Raw genomic sequence first — 17,007 nt, 5'->3', positions numbered from 1 at the left:
AGAAAGTCATACGAAGACACTGAACAAACGTGCTGTGTTATGATGAGGAACGTTTAAAGATACTCCTCCAAAATGATTGCCTGCTAAGAACAAATACTCACTGCTATATAAAGTTTCAGCTTATCAAAGGTTTTTCCTTGTACAATATTTTCACGCTCAGATTCCCCTGATCATCAGGTAATGATTTTGGCTCAACATAAAAGCCGGGGTGAAAACTGAACTCCTTCCAGGGACACCATTACATGGCGCCATGGCGTTTTGATTCAATTACTTCTTTTATTGTCATATTGTTCTTATTCCAAACTATGCTTCGATTCCTGTTTTTAGGGGCAGAACAAACAGATTATTTTGCAGATTCTTTTTATGTTGCTTGATTAACTGTTTGGTCTACAAAATGTCAAAAATAAATAAATAAAACATTTTCACATTCACAATGTTCTGCAGTCCAAGGTAACATCTTCAATATGTTGTCTTTGTCCAATCCAGGATGCAAAAGCAAAAGATACTCAGTTTACCATGACATAAGATAAAGAAAACCTGCTAATATCACGTTGTTGGACTGTACTCCAGGCTTGACGGGCTAATGTGACTAATTTTAGCTCAAACTATTTAAATGCGACAACAATACCCCATTTACTAAATGACTAATTTTGAGGAGTCTGCTAGATAACAAGAGATTTTTCAAACCCTCATCAGAGGAAAAGAGCACATGTACTGCCAGCAGGATCGTGCCAAAGCCTGCACAATGTGGAATATTCCCTTGTGTCTGATGCATCCTGCAGTTCAGTGCATTTATCCTCCCAAGCACATTTCTCAGAGATGTCCTCGTCATACTTGTGTCTTGACACGCTGTTATCTCAACTAACTGTTTTTAATGATACACTCAGAAACATACCAATATTAATCCTACACAATCGCTAACATATTTCAGCTGATTCCCATCCCTTCCAAAGAGAGTAGAGTAAACATACAAATAGCAGCACTGCCTATTTCTAGTGGGATGATGACAGTGGCTGCCAGTCAAGTCAGGCTGAGTTGCTGTTGGTTGTCATCATCTCCACTGTGTGTATGTGGGTGAGAGTGAGAAAGAGACATAGATATTAATCATGACCTGCACCGCACATCAATTACTGCCAACCAGGCCTCACCATCTACAAATATGCATGTGCACTGAGGTGTAACGTGACTAAAACATTCGGTATATGAATCGTCAATGAATTACTCTACTTTTTGCTAGATACAAATTTACAAATAAAGCATTAAAGATGTGTTTATTAGGCTTGTAGGTTTCTGAGTGTGCGTGTGTGCATATCACTCTCAGCAGGCCTTAGTGTCATGTTGCCAGGAGATCAGCAATTCTGGAAACACAGCTTCAGTCTGGCTCTGAGAGAGGAAGATGCAGCATATGAGTGAGTGAGTGAGTGTGTGTGTGTGTGTGTGTGGGACGGGGGTGAGGTCGGTATTTGACCGGTGAGAGTGAGAAGAGTTTCCCCGGCTGTGTGTCTGTGTGTGTGTGTGTGTGTGTGTGTGTGTGTGTGTCAGTATGTTCCTACGAGGACTGCGGCACGCTCAAACTTTCAGGGATGACTCAAGCGTGTTAGTGTGCACCGCGTGCTCCTGTGGATATTTATATGCAGTGAGGTGTGGAGGAACTCCTCTGGCTCTGTCCCTGGGTAGCTTGGGAGGGGGGAGGTACCCACTCACTGCTTTGGGGCATCCCACAATCCCCCTACACATACACTGACACGTAATACATATGGTATTCTTAAACAAGAACCCGTGCAACTCAGCTAACAGCTAATATAAGACATATTTTAGCCGTACACCTGCTGGATACTTAGGTAAAGTTCATTTTGAAGAGGCTCTGAATTATGGCTGAAATATATCAAAATACCTCCCAGCACAAGCACTTCAAGTTGACTGCTTCTGATAATGTACCACTTAACTAAAAATAATATTACTGACACCTCGGATCCCCCCTGGGAAATAGTTTTTACTTGAAAGTATTATGGAGCAGTTTTGAAAAATGGATTTTCTTTTCACATTGACACTTAAGCAGTACTAGGTTTTACAAACCCAACATCATTTTTTTTTTTTTTTTTAAACCACCAGACAGTTGGACTTCAACCACTGATGTCATTTTATTAATGAGTACCTAATACATCACCACTACAACACTTGCTCCATCTTTGCCTTTTTTGTATATTTTATATTTCAGGTATTCCTGCCTGACCAGGGGGATCTAATGTTGGAGAACTACAAATGGTGCTTACCAGAATTTAACTGGCAACTATTTTACATAATTAATTAACCATTCTAGACATTTTTCAAATAAAAATGTCAAATATTATCTGGTTTCAACTTCTTAAATGTGAGGATTTAATGATTGTTTTTGTCACATATTATAGCACACTGAATTTTGTTGTTCTATTAAAGCAAGCAATCTTTCTTTGGGCTCTGGGAAATTATTATTAATTACGGGCATTTTTTCACAGTTTTCTGACATTTTGTAGATTCTAAATTATTTGATTAATGGAGAAAATAATCATTAATTTCTACCTTAAGTACAGGATGTATACTGTAATAAAAATTGGTAATGCAGACACATTCATAGCAGGTTATGTTTCCCCACCCCCCTTCAAATGCAGATGGTTATATCTCACCTAAAGTATGTATTTAAAAAAGCATTAATGTAGCTGCAGTGATGGTAAGAATATAAACATATTCTGACTTCCTTAATGGTGAACTGCATGCGCACAACAACAATAACAAACCATCACCTTGTGCCTGACATTCGTTAAGTGTCGAGTAGTACAACTTCCTTACCTTCTTTGCTGAGCTTCACGGCTTCACCGAGGCAGCAAAGCCCTTTGTCGCTGTTATCCAAGGAGGAGTCTGCGTCTGAATGAACGAAAAGAGCCACTTACAAACACAAAGGAGCATTCACAACAAACTTTGGGGCCATGCGTGGAGCCATGCTGGTTCTGAAGCTGGCTATCTGTTTAGCATTAGCTTGCTAGCGCCCGAGCTGGCTTCCTAAATCAAGTGGAGCTGTCAAAGCTAACAAACTTACAGCTGGACAGTTGAAGATATTATTACTGCACGCGTCAACGGTACAAACTCTGCACGGTAACGGTTCGCTTCGCCCTCTCGCCTGTGCACGGCTGTCAGAGCAGCCTGATAATATTGCATTTGGTAGTAATATTTTTGACAGTTACTTTGCTGCGCTTTGACAGACCCTGCATGGTGGAGGAGCTTACTCAACTCAATCACAGACAGTTGGACCACGCACTTCCCGACAGTTTGTCAGCAAAAACAACAACGTTACCGACGTGCGAACTTACTGTCAACAAAACGTAATTTAGCCGCACTGACGAAGGAAGACCAAGGCTCGCAAAGGAAGGTATCCGGACTTGGTATTTGGCGATCCAGTGTCGCCATTGCTCTTCCTTCTTGTTGCTTTGCTGAGAGCCGTTTTTTCCTCTCTCTCCTTCGCACGCAGCAGGCGAAAAACGAAAGAACGAGATATGCTGACGTCGTGGTCGGCGGGCTTCGGCTTGGTTCGGCATCAGTCGGAGGGTTGAGAGGTTGAGCCACGGAGGGAGGCTATTGAGGGAGCTTTACATGAGTGTAAAAGTTCAGTTTGTTACCAGAGCCCATATTATGTTGCATTAAAAATGACATGTTATTTAGATATCGTTGCTTATCTAATGAAAGAAAACATAAACAACTTTAACAATGTCTTTTACTGAATATTGACTGGGGCATTGGTCAACCATCTAACTATAGCAACAGAATATGTATAAGTAGTCTTTTATCTTCCTCTCATATGAATTCATTTACAAAGAGAAAAAACATATTGAATTCGGTTTATATTCAGTTTATATTTATCAGTGCAAAAGTTTTTCAAAATTGTTTTGCAGTCACAATAACCTACCATATAGGTAAATGTTACTGAATGTGAAGATGTATTTACATAAAGTAAAGCTTGGATCAAACGTATCATGGTTTCATCATCATCATTGTGTCTGTACATCTATTGCACATACAGCAATTCCCTGGTTAACACGGAGCTCTCTTAAAGGATATTAGAATACAGAATACTTTATCTGTTCATGGTTAAAAAATCAGCATTTGTGGTACAATGATACAGTGCCTATTTAACATCCAAGGGGCCAATGCAATAACAAGATTGCAAAATGTGACGGCAACTGAGCCCTTTTATAAATGTAAAAAAAAAAGAAAGAATTAAACCTGGCTGGAGGACACATGTTAGAGACCTCCACACTGCTTTGCTCCTTCATCCCGCAGGTTAAGGCTGGAAACATGAGGCACAGTCTCTTATTTTAACCCAGAAACTTAGCAGTGCCAGATTTAAATCGTCTCTCAGCTTCATTACAGTAAATGAGCGTACTCTAAGGGCTTCCTAAGAAGTTGCAAAGTAATGGCTGTACAAGACTTTTGAAAGAGGTCAGAAGTATGAATAACAGCATAACCCCTTTACTATGGCGTTAGTGGCTCAGATTATATTGGAAGGTTACAGATGATGGATTACCATCACTTTAATTGTGTGCATAACAAAATGTTTAATTTGATTATTTGTCTTCAGTAATGTAGCAGCCATGTGCAGGTGAGGTCAGAGGTCAGACACCACTGCCAGCAAACACAGCTACACAGCAGTGGTTCCACACAGCAAAATAGATTTTAATTGTAGCCCAATTTCCATTCAGTTATATATTTACAGTAACCACATCATGAGTTTATTACCTAAATGAAAGGCAAATGGAGAAACTAAATCCCTAAAGCCAAATTAATTATCCTGTTCAGACACTTTCACTGAAAGAAACTTGTCCATTAAGGTTTGGCTTCTCCCAGTGGCTGAGTAGGTCAACCCCATGGCACTACATTGACCTCTTGTGGTTGAAAACAGAACCTGCGTTTCATGTGCAAACGCAGGCTTAAACATGAAAGTCTTCTTTTAAAGAAACTTTATGTCAAATAGATCATAATATTTCTCCAATTACGATAATACTGGACAAACTGGTCACTGAAATCCAACCGTTATTCAACAGATTTAACATTGCAGGTCTATGGTACAGTTGCATGATGCTCACATGTTAATCTCAGCCTCTAAATTCATTACATTTTCAGATATATGTGCCAGAATGCAGATAATGACCACAAGTCCAGCCATGCCACGTTGTCGTCAAAGATAATGCAAGAAAAAATCCTCACAATTCTGTCTCACTCATAATGATGAGAGCAATAAACCGATGAAGGGTTAAGTGGGATTAAATACTCTCTCTCACACACACACACACACACACACAAATGTCACACTTTGTGCCAAATCCATTACTGTCTGGTGTTATAAAACATGAACACTAACTAAATACTCTAAGTGCATACCCCCCACTGATCACATGATGCAGCATGAACTCGTCTTTTTTTGCAGAATCGGAAGGAGAATGAGAAAACCCGGCAATGGGTGGAGAAAGTGAGGACAAGGAAATGACCAGATTTGATTGGTTTATACTGATGTGTCAAATCAGGTCAAATCCACACACACGCACACACACACACGCACACACACACTTGAAATGATAATTTGTGGTTGAAAGCGGTCCTTCCTGTCTTTCTCGTACAGACACCAGCATGCAACTTTATCATTTGTATCATCTGTCCTCTCTTCTCTTTCTCTCTCTCTCTCTCTCACACACACACACACACACACAAAGGATGACTGAACCACATGTGTTTGTTTCCCACGCAGTGACCGCTGAGATCATAGAACAAACCAGGAAACACAGAGTACTATTTTCTTGTATCTTCAGGGGTCAAAATAATGGTTCTGGGTCACAGATGCTTCCATGTCTTTAAATGCTTTTTTTTTTCTTTTCTCCTTTTCAACCAACTTAACATGAGTCCAAAAAATTCAAATTTTGATTTTATTTTAGATGTTTCAATCTTCATCACCTGTACTGCTCTGTAAAATCGTGCATTTCACACACATGAGATGTTCACTAAAGAGATTCATGAAAAAATCATTCATTTTTATTGAAAAAAACAAAGGTACATTGTCACAGAGTGTATGTCTCTCTTCAATAAGACAGTTTGGCAGGTTAAATGCACAGGAATCATTGACAAAACTATAGCGTGTTGGATGATGATTACAAGAGTGCAGTGGCATAACCAGTACACCACACACAGTTATTGTTTCATTTAAGTTCTTTTGTCCTTCAGCAGAGTTAAACGAATTAGCAACACCACCCAACATACTGTACATTTTTACTATAAAAGCAAAACACAAAAAAAAAAAAAAAAAATCAAAAACTACTCAAACTAACAATCTACATATTCTGAAAATGAAAAATACAACAAAGAAGTCACACGGTTAAAAAAAAAAACACACCAGCTCAATTTTTGGTGTCTCATGAAGGATTAAAAAAAAAAACTAGACAATCAAAAAATAAGACGGACTTTTTCAACAACAACAAGATTATTGCTTTAACATCACATAAAGATTTGAAATAAGATTAAACAGGAAAAAAAATGAAATATTGCTTTGGCAGAATAGTTTCTATTTAACAGTGATGCCATAAAAACGATGGATGAAAATTTGAATTAAAAAGAAGAAGTTACTACTACATTCAACATGATAATAAAAGAAAAGTTTAAAAAAAGGACACAAGGACTTATCCTTTAACTGGTACTTTGGTAGACGCTAAATAAATCAAAGCCCTCAGAGAAATTGAAAGATTTTGGCTGCACTCACACAGCGACATTTTCCAGAACTAATTAAATAGCCAACTCTCGATCAAGTATTCTTTATGGTTTTACACTCTCACAGTGCTTTGAAGGACATCATAAAGGCATATTAAGCACCACAAGAGTGAACTGTGCATGGTGTGATAAGAATGTGCAAACTACCTCCCTGATATTTAGGTTGGAGGCCAAGCATCAAAATTTAACTTGTCTGCTTGAGCGCATAGATTTATCTTAAAAAAGAAGACCCGCGAGAATAAAAGCTTTTTATGCATTCACCTCAGCTATGTGCTAAAAGAGGACATCCTTACACTAGTTTGGTAAATGGATAATCCTAGTTTATTCTTCTGTAGACATTTCCATGCCTGATAGCCACCACGAAGGGGGAAACGGACTCAATGCCAGAGAACCAATGAATGAAAGACAGAATTAATGAATATTTGAGTGTGTCACTCTCTGGATACACAAGTGCTTTTTTAAAAAAATGTTTTCAAAACATACCATATGTGCAAAAAATAAGATTTATCACTGAGGCAAATGTATGACTAAATTTCACAGCCCATGTAAAATTTATACATTATTTGTCAGTGAATGCAAATTTTCTGAATTGGTGACACGGTATAGAGGATTATGATATAATTCCTCATAGTTAATAGTATTAGCCTCTGTTTTACCCTGAAAACCTGAAAACCTTGATCACATTGTCCTTATTGCGACAGATGTTGAACATGTAAATCTAGCTCCGTGTGCTCGGTTTTATGTCATAGACAAAGAGATGAGTTCAAAGTACCTTACATTCATCAGTATGTAATAATTAAGCATAATAAATGTAACCACTATGCTAAAATGGACACAATGAAATAAGAAAAAACCTCTCTTCATAAACACAAGCCACAAAGCTGCTATAAAGCTCATGACATTTGGTCGTTGTCTGTGCGTGTATCACCTGCTAAAGCGTAAGAAACCAATTCGGAATAGTTGTGAGAGGGCACATTTAAAATGATTTGAAATACTAATTGCATTAGTGTTGCTATAGTATGTGGTAAAAAATAAAGGCACACGTGAAGACATTAAAGGTGCTATGTGTAAGTATTTGCTATCGCAACATTGCCAACGTTGGTATTAACAGCTGTTTACTTAGCAGTCTACCCAACACAATGCACAGACGTCTTTGACATAGTGTTATTTTTTCAATGCTGTTGATAACTTTAGTTAATTTTAGAAGATTTTAAAGTGAAATACTTACATATAGCACCTTTAAACCATTTGAGTGATACCTTCTCCCACCCAAACGTTCTACTGCTGCAGGGTTACTTAGAGCCTGCAGGAATATTTGGAGGGAAAATTTGCATTTCTCTCAGAAGTACTCTCAGTTCTAGTATGTCATGAATGTGCAAGGAATTATATGACATCTAGTCATTGTGGGTTACAAAATACCAGCTCAGCTCTGTGTACGACCTACACAGCTGCGACTGTAGTGATAAGCTCCAAATCAAGTAAGACCACAGTTTTAAAACTGACCATCTTTCAATTAATCCTTCATTTTGTCTGTCTTCATCGTTTTCACAGAACATATTTTGTATGTGCATGTAAGTGTATTTATGTCTACATGCACATTTGTCTACACGTGTGGACAAACTTATGCATGTGTGGCTAATTCTGTTCTGTGTGTGGTGTGTGCGTGTCAATTATTATGTCTTCGCGTATTTGTATGTGACTCTGACTTGGCGTGTTGCTGTACGTATATACTGTATGTTAGATGGGTGCAGGGACCTGTTGCCTTCCATGTCCAGACGGGGAAGAGAATTTCTGAGAGTGCCAGCGAGTCTCCTTGTACACAAACCAAGCGTTGCCCGCCCACACAAACATGTTGAGGTAGCCAAACACCTGGAAGAAAAAAAGAGTTTAATCATATTAGAAAACACTTTAAATAAAGGTAATGGAGGACTGGTTATAACAGATTGTGAATTTGAAAAAAAAAAAAAAGTCACCAACTACACATTTGGGGACAGTTTAAGGACTGATTGACATCAGCCGAACAAATCTGCTGTGTACAAAGAAAATGTTGAGTGGAGCACACCAACAGAGTCCGAGGAAAATGAAAGTGTTATTGCTCAGTGTCGCATGACTGTGAGTCAGGCTGCTTCAAGTCTATGTTGCTGCCTGTTAGTGTAGTATTGCATAAAATGGAGGGATGGGCCAAAGCCAAAATCACTGACTCTTTTTTTGTTTTTTTATAGAAATAGCTTTTCTACTGGCCAAATATTTGGTTTTACGGGTCAAAGTAAAACAAGGAGCTTGAGAAGTGTTGACACTAAAAACAAATGATTTAATTCATCATTTGGATGAAGTCACAAATGCACTCGTATGTAAACAGACTTTGAAGTGTAGAATCAGTGGAGTTCCTCTTTACTTTAAGACAAAAAATCTGGAAAGCTGCTCTGTATTTCCTCTCACCACAGAGATGTTGAGGGTTCTCATGTTGGCGAACTCCGTGACCTCACAGGTTATGTTGCTGCCCTTGCAGAGTGCCACCGTGGCACTGAGGCCTTCGGTGTCTGTGGCGTCCTTCACATTCTGCAGGCCCTTCGCCCAGGCAGACGAACACACCAGCCACAGGAAGACCAGGATCGCTGTGAGCACAAAGTCCTGGAAACAAGGGCGGACACATCAGCTCTACAGACAGAAATTACAAGTGTCTCATTTTCAGTGACCCACGATATTGCAAAATCAGGAAGTAAGATCAATACTCACAAAAATGGGTCCAAAGTCAGAGTCCTTGTAGACGTGCATGTAGCCTAAATAAACCAACAGAGCCACCATGCTGTACAGGAAGCAGACGATAGCGATACCCACAAAGAACTCAGCTGAGGAGGCTGAGTCTCCCACCATGTATGTGGTTGTGACAGAGTGGTCACAAAGACTTTGGTTTCCAATGATGAGAAAGACTTGGCTTAACCTGGCCACAACACAAAATGCAAGGGCTAAAATTATCGCTAACCATTGTGTTTCCAGTGTCTTGAAATTTGTCTTTTCTAATTGAGCAGTGAAGTGATGACACTTCAAACCTGTGTCTGCTGCTGGGAACCACTCAGATCAGACCAAAAAAAACCCCCAAAAAACAACAACAACAAAAAAAAAAAAAAAGTGTTGACATTCTCACCTAAACGGGTAGTGAAAGTCAGCATTGAGCGTCTCATTCCTTCCATCGCCGCAGAAGACAGATAGGACGTTCCTCCCTGAGAATCCACCGCAGCTTCCAAAAGCAAATATGGCCGTGAGCTGTTTGGACAGACACGAGAGAGCGAGAGATGAGGGAGGTGGTTGAGAGATGCGAGAAAAAACCCTGTTCAGCTTTAAGGGAAAAACATCTGAAACTCAAGACACCTAAGATACTGGGGATTTGTTTAAGAGGAAGGAGTGATATTCAATATATTCTTTCTCAGTATGTATCTCAAGTATGTTTCTTTAACTAACAATATAATTTTGCATACAACAAAATACTCCTTTTAACTAACATTATCTGAAAAGATGATTGGGTAAATGTTCTCTGGGCTCTTATGAAAATGGCATTTACATGGCGAACGGCGACACTAATTCTGCCATTCGTCTCTTGAATTCTTTCTTGCAGGGGGGAGAAAAGCATCTGATTCAGCATGTGGACCATGTGACACTAATACTCTCCTTAAAACCAACACATACTAAATTCTTTTAGTCAGGCTGTCTGCTACTGAGCTTAGCCCTCAGACTGCAGCAGGGGAAACAATGATCATAATAATTCAGTGGATCATATAAGTTTCGACATGCTTAACTTCACGCCTCTGCCCATCATCGCACATCCTAACTGTGTAACAGCTGCGCTACACAATAGAGTTCAACACAGAACAACTATCTTGCTTCACACGTCAGGAATTTTGAACAGCTGTATGTCTTGCAGTTTGACAAGATGCAAATATACAAATGGATTTCCCATTAAACGAGTCGGCCATATGAAAACAAACTGAAGTCAAGGATATAGACGGTTATAGAATCATGTTTTAATATCCCTGTTTCCCTGAAACATCTTAAACCTGCATTCATTGATTTTTTTTGGCCACATGTGAGCAACACAATAAGCTTTAAACACAACTCCCACCTAATATTACCTCAAAATGATGATGCGGCTAATATGCTAGCAAGCTAATTGCATATTTAGTGGACACAAAGCAACTTTAGCATTCATTTGGAGTCATGTTTCTGGCCACCTGACAAATACAAGTATAATCACTCTCCTTTTGGCTCTCCACCAACTGTTGGGAGAAAAATCTGATTCTTTTGCTCCACTATGTTCACTAGCTAGTCGCTAACTTAAGAATATTGATTACAGCAGCTTTAAGGTGAAGATGAGCTCGTTGTCTTTGTTCTGGAAGCCTAGTGGATTACATCATGTGACTAACAAAATGATTTTGATTAAGGACATGCACCATAAGCTGTTCATATCAGGGCACAACAAACCCAAATATACAAAAAGAAACACTTGAAACAGTCCTCTTTAATTCTGCTTCATCAGCACAAATGTATCACACACAGCCTACTCACATCCATCAAAAGTGCTTACAACAGGGGCAGCTCAACTTTTAGCCTTTCGCGTCACACCACAAGACCCACGTGTGCACACTAACACACATAATGTACATCTGTGCACGCACACACACACACACACACACACACACACACACACCTCGAGGCCTCTCTCCAGATGTTTCTCCAGATGTCAATGGCTGCCACTTCCTGTTTTTCTGGCTACACAGTGCAGTAAGCTACTTCTCTCACATTCCCGCTTCACAGACTCTTGTCACTCTCCCACTACGAGGTCACGGAGCCACAGCTTGGACAACTGTAACAGCCAGCGTGCACCATCAACATTTTGACCATTTTGTTTACTCTCTCACATACTTGAACAGCATAAATACTAGACTGCACAAACACTGTCGGACAGCTGAGTGTTTCTCAAAGTTTCCAGTATCACTGTTTAGTCTTAATTAAGCCTGCTGGTGGCGGCACATCCTCCAGACATAGCGACTTGCAAAGACTGTGGACTCACAGTCCGTCCTCATAACCTAGCTGTGAGGCAGCATCATCAACTTGCACACATAGCAAGCACTCACAATATGCAACAGAAGTTAAGTTACAGGTTCCTGTATGAGATGCAAACAATGAGGAGTGACTACATCTGGTGGGAGGGACCTGTGATCGGACGTTATCTGGAAAAGAAAAAAGACGAATATCCTCATTAATCTGAAATATCTTCTTAGTAACAGATAAAATCAGCAGCCCACCCTCCGGTTCTTACACAGAGGTCACTGAGTCCAGGTCAGTCTGACCAAAACCCCCCTAAGCCAGTGGAGCATGTGCATGTGCCCACTTTGCCGCTGGGTTTCCTTCACAAGCCTTGCAAATCTGGCTCTCCCTCTTTTGGCAAAGAGACATGATGTTGTCACGAGTCCAAAAAAAAAAAGAGAGGAACAGCTTTATCATCATTATTCAACATGCTGAGTGAATGGGGCAGCCCTGTAGCATTTGTTACTCCAAACACTCCTTCCTGTTTACTACTGTATGAAAGATAATATCCAGGGAGGTATGAGTGTTTAGGCCAACCCAGGAAAACTACATTTTCATGTAGAACACTAATAAAACAGTTTAGAAGGACAAAATGCTGGAATTTAGACAGGGCAACCTGTTGGATAGTTGAGTTTCATCAGCTGTGGTGGAGATAAACCATTTGTAAGAACCAAGAACTTCGCTCTCTTAAAGAGCCATGGACCATTTATACACTCATTCCTGCTAGCAGAATAAAAAGGTTTGGTAGTTTTGCTTAAAAATATCACATAACGACTATTTGATTATCAAAATAGTTGCTGATTATTTTTCTGTTGAGGAACTAAACGATTGATTGACTAATCATTTCAGCCTCTAGTATAAAGCATGAAATGTGGCAATGAACAATTATTATTCGGATAATGCAATGGAATGTTTTTAAATAATCTACCAAATGGTGCCTATAATAAAAACCTGTGTTCAATAATTCATTTTCTCCAATAGGTCTTTTTTTTTTTTTTTTTTTTTTTTAATAGTGATATTTTGTGATAAGTGTTTGTTCAGCTATTGCTCATTATGCTGATGACTCAAACTCCTGGACCCAGTTAATAGTGTTTAATGTAGTTATTAGTGCTATTGTGTGGGTGAAGACCCCTGTATTAGCACAAAGGAAGCCCCCAGCGTTAAATGAGTGAATTTGTGCACACAATTTATCATTGGGCCCCTTGTGAATAACAAAATATGCTGTGTTAAATAAGGGTTATATAAGGCCAACACAGTGAAACACACAAACACACACACACAGCCTTGTCCTGAGTCAGATGACTGGGTGTTACTGCTGCTCTATAGCTCTGTAAGTGTGTGTATGTCTGTGTGTGTATGTCTGTGTGTGTGTGTGTGTGTGTGTGTGTGTGTGTGTGTGTGTGTGTGTGTGTGTGTGTGTGTAATGAGAAAACAGAACAAATGACAGAAACTAGCTGAGCTGCATTACCCACACTGGATTCCTCTGACCCAGTTACGTAGAGAAAAACTGATTACTGGACTTTTCATAAGCAACTGTTGCACGGTCCACCATGACACACACAAACCCAGAGAGCGTGAGTTTGAATATGAGTATGGGAGCAGTCGAGACGTCTCAATCGTCTGCACAGTTACCCAGAAGTAAATTATTGCTGAGAGATGCATTAATCTCTAACCGTGTCCTCTGAAGGGCAGCCCCCTGCAGCCAGATAATTCAACTGCACAGAACTGAACTCTCTTTTCTTTGTCAAAGTTTATCCTCACTTTGAATCTCTGATCTCAATTTAAAGTGTGTGAGAAAGAGCATGGAAGAAGGCAAATCAAGTTAAATGAGGATTAGTTAGGACATTTTTATTCACACTTTCAACTATCAGATTGTGTGAAGACTCTTTGGTTGCAGCTGGAAGCAAGGATGAAGTGGATGTATACTTTCTATGAATGTGTGGTAAAGTTATGCTGATGTTTGTGTGCTTTATGAATATTTTAGCCATCTCCATTTTTAATAATTTCCTCCTGAAACAGATTACTTAAGTGATTTTTTCCTCAAGGGCCGGGGGTGGGGGGGAGAGAAAGGGAAAAACCAAGGACCAAGAAAAGGACTGAACCTCCCTGTCCTCTGGGTATGACACACACACACTCTCACAGTCACACACACACACACACACACACATCTAACTTACCCACTCCACCAGTTTGACGAAGCCTAGAGGTTCCTTCAGCGGCGACAAGTTCAGCCGAAATCCGGTCATCATGATTGTTCCTCTGATTCCCCCCCCAAAAAAATCTTTATCCAGTTGTTCCTGAACTGTGGATGTTGGTCCAACAGGGAGGAAAAAAAAGGGGGGAGTTGTCTGACAGAGTGACGTGGGTTTTTACTGCTCACGCTGCAAGAAATGACCACACTCTGTTTATTCAAAGTTGAGTTTCACGATCCAACTTTTGCACAAAAAGCAAGAGGATTCAAATTTGAAATGAAAGCGGGATCATCCTATTTCCTGAAAAACGCAGCTTCAGACGTTTGAAGACCTTTTAAGAACAAGTGGCAACGCAAAAAAAAGAAGAAAAAAAATCATTCGCCGAGGTGGATGTTTTTTGCAGTGTAGATTGAAAAACGATCGAGTTCCCAGCGCTCCGCTTGGCGATGATGCGCAAATACGTAGGCAACGTAACGGATGAAGAGCGTAAAGTGTGCCAAATTACGCTTCGCTGTTATTGAGAAAGCGTCGTGTGTGTGTTTAGTTACGGGGGGGGGGGGGGGGCGCTGAATGCAAAAGCGTTACCTTAACTAATGGGTTCCACACCCTTGCATGAAAGTTTTGTTCTTCCTTTAAAGGCCTGGAAAGAAATAATAATAACAAATAAAAATAATCAAATACCACAAAGACAATTTAAATCGCATGGAGTTAGGATGTGAGCAGCGGGTTACCGTAGAAGATCCAGGCAAAGGATTGTCAGGAGATTCAGTTGCAGTTAACTCGGTTCTCCTGAGCACCAAGAGGCATCGGAAGTGTCCTGCTGAGTTTTCATTGGATCCATCCGCTAGAATATGGAGGCTGAGTTTGGAGTTACTGTGTGTAACACCGCTTTGCTGCTGACTTTCTGTTTTTAAGCCCCTGAACTGTAGAAGACGCTGCATCAGTTTTATGAAAACCAAACAAGCTCGATCTGTAATTTTTTTTTTTTTTTGTATTTTAAAAGGAAACTAAAGAGCTACAATTTTAATCTGGCTTTTAATTTGGAGTAATGTAAAAACCATAGTCTTTAAATTTTAAACCATTAAAATTCACCAACCATTGTGTTCATTATATTGTATGTATTTGTTTCTTTTTTTTTTACATTCTATTGTTTTATTTTGCTATGTGAAACACTCTGATCTGCATGTGTGTATAAAATGTGCTGTTTAAATAAAGTTGAGTTGAAATGACCGGGTCTCATGACTCTCATTTGCAAAGCACGGATTCTGTAAACTGTTTCAGCTGAGACAAAGAGAAGAGGTTTAGCTCTGAGAGCGGCTGCAGCCATGAGTTAAAGTTAGTGAAGGGTCAGTTCATCCAGAAGACAAATCCGCTTGATTTGGTTCCCGCATGTTCAACATGAGACTGACTGCACTTTTTTTTTTGTTGTTAAAAATAAACCACAGGGTAACCAGAGATGGATTAAAGGAGCAGTCCACCAATTTTTAACTGTAAGATAAATTTGCTCATTGCATGAAGTAGAATCTACCTGATACTGGATTTCTGAGGCCGATAGTTCCTTAAAACACACTTGCAGAATTGTGACTTATTATGTAATAAGCACGACCTGTAACATTCACTGCTCTCTGGTGGATAACCTGAAATGGAGATGCTGTGTCTATATATCAAAGATACAAAATGACTAGAAATATACACTAATACTTACACTATAGGCTACCAGCAATGAGCTAATGTTAACCGTGCAGTATGTTGGCCCGGGCAATGCTCTGATGGGGAGAATAAATAAGAAATAATATAGAATAAAACTGTAAAAACAGTTGTATGCATTGTGTCAAAAGAATAGTCGAGATATTATACAAGTGTTTCCTTTGCTTCTCTAGGCAACGGTCAATTTTCACCTCTGACCACACCCAGTGTCACTTGAGCTCTCTTGCACCCTCACCCCTGAGGACACTTCTACATGACTGCAGCAAGGTGAGAAGTTAAAAAAAAAAAAAACATCCAGCAAAGCAACATTTTATAGGGGTCACTTACAGTCCCCCAAACGTTCTAAAAGTGTAATACAAACTCAGTGACGTACCTTTTTAAATCTTCCTCCCTTACATGTTACTGCCTGCTACTAACTTTAAGCGTTATGCTGAGATGGAGCGGAGATTTACTTTGTGTGGGAAACAATGGGCTCTGTCAATGTAGAAAATCAGTGCATAGCAACACCAAGCAGACAATACATAGAAATGCAGCTTGAGGACAACAAAACAGTTGATTGTATGGACGCAGCACTTTACGGTCACACAGATATACGGTGACAATACAGCAAAGAAAGAGAAGAGGAAGTGTGTTTTCATTAAATTATCACAACCTGCATTTTCTTAATAGGCTTTCGAAGAGCTTTCAGATATTTCTTGCAGGTATTCAGTAAAAACCAGTGAGATATTAAATGTTTTTTCGACGAGTTCATAATTTCAGAGTAATTTCCAAATAATTTGCAAGAAGTTTCCTGGAAAGTAGCATGTCACTTGGTCTTAATCAGATTTAAATCAGCGCACTTCCAATGAATTCATTTCAGTTCACTCTCTAATCTAGACAGTCTCTGAGTCAGTGCGCAGCAGCTCAGCTCAACATGCAAAAATACGTCTACAGACAAGCATGCAATTCATGGAATATGACAAATACAATTCCTAATAATGAAGCAATAATTTACTAGTGTTTACTAGGGAGCAAATCTTCCAAGGAAATTATTAGGAAATTACAGAACCATGAAATAAAGTGTATTTGAGTTTTACTTTGCTAGTTTTGTACAATTGCAGTTTCTATGTTTTCAAAAACCTGAACTCCAAGAAAGATGCAACACGGCTCTTAGAGAACCAAATATTAGTAGTTGACTGCACATAAACTGAAAGGGGCAACAATGAACAAGAGACATGATATTTTACATCAATCCTATACAAAA

The 17,007-nt window shown here is 39.4% G+C and overlaps 2 protein-coding genes across 3 annotated transcripts in view; both read right to left on the bottom strand.

The window, feature by feature from the left end:
* Positions 1-3,977, bottom strand: part of atxn7l1 (ataxin 7-like 1) — a 29,649-nt gene extending 25,672 nt beyond the window's left edge. Inside the window, exons 1-2 of one of the 2 annotated variants that reach the window (XM_056367540.1) lie at positions 3,345-3,977; positions 2,827-2,901 (exon numbers count right to left, since the gene is read on the bottom strand). In XM_056367540.1, coding sequence (XP_056223515.1) covers positions 2,827-2,901; positions 3,345-3,441 — 172 coding nt within the window. In that variant the 5' untranslated portion in view covers positions 3,442-3,977. Of the gene's footprint in view, positions 1-2,826; positions 2,902-3,344 lie in introns of those variants that run through there. The other variant, XM_056367538.1, reaches the window with a different exon arrangement.
* A 2,055-nt stretch (positions 3,978-6,032) lies between these two features.
* sypl1 (synaptophysin-like 1) lies at positions 6,033-16,862 on the bottom strand. The gene is made up of 5 exons (XM_056367542.1): positions 14,043-16,862; positions 9,929-10,047; positions 9,520-9,724; positions 9,223-9,414; positions 6,033-8,652 (listed from the first exon to the last, which is right to left on the bottom strand). The coding sequence occupies exons 1-5, from the start codon at positions 14,112-14,114 to the stop codon at positions 8,521-8,523; spliced, it is 720 nt and encodes a 239-aa protein (XP_056223517.1). The 5' UTR covers positions 14,115-16,862; the 3' UTR covers positions 6,033-8,520.
* Positions 16,863-17,007: the final 145 nt, after the last annotated feature.

Source organism: Seriola aureovittata, chromosome 22 (genome assembly GCF_021018895.1).
Source record: "Seriola aureovittata isolate HTS-2021-v1 ecotype China chromosome 22, ASM2101889v1, whole genome shotgun sequence".
NCBI classification, from domain to species: domain Eukaryota; kingdom Metazoa; phylum Chordata; class Actinopteri; order Carangiformes; family Carangidae; genus Seriola; species Seriola aureovittata.
The sequence above is the reverse complement of the archived record's forward strand: the minus strand, read 5'-3'. Positions and strand labels throughout refer to the sequence as shown.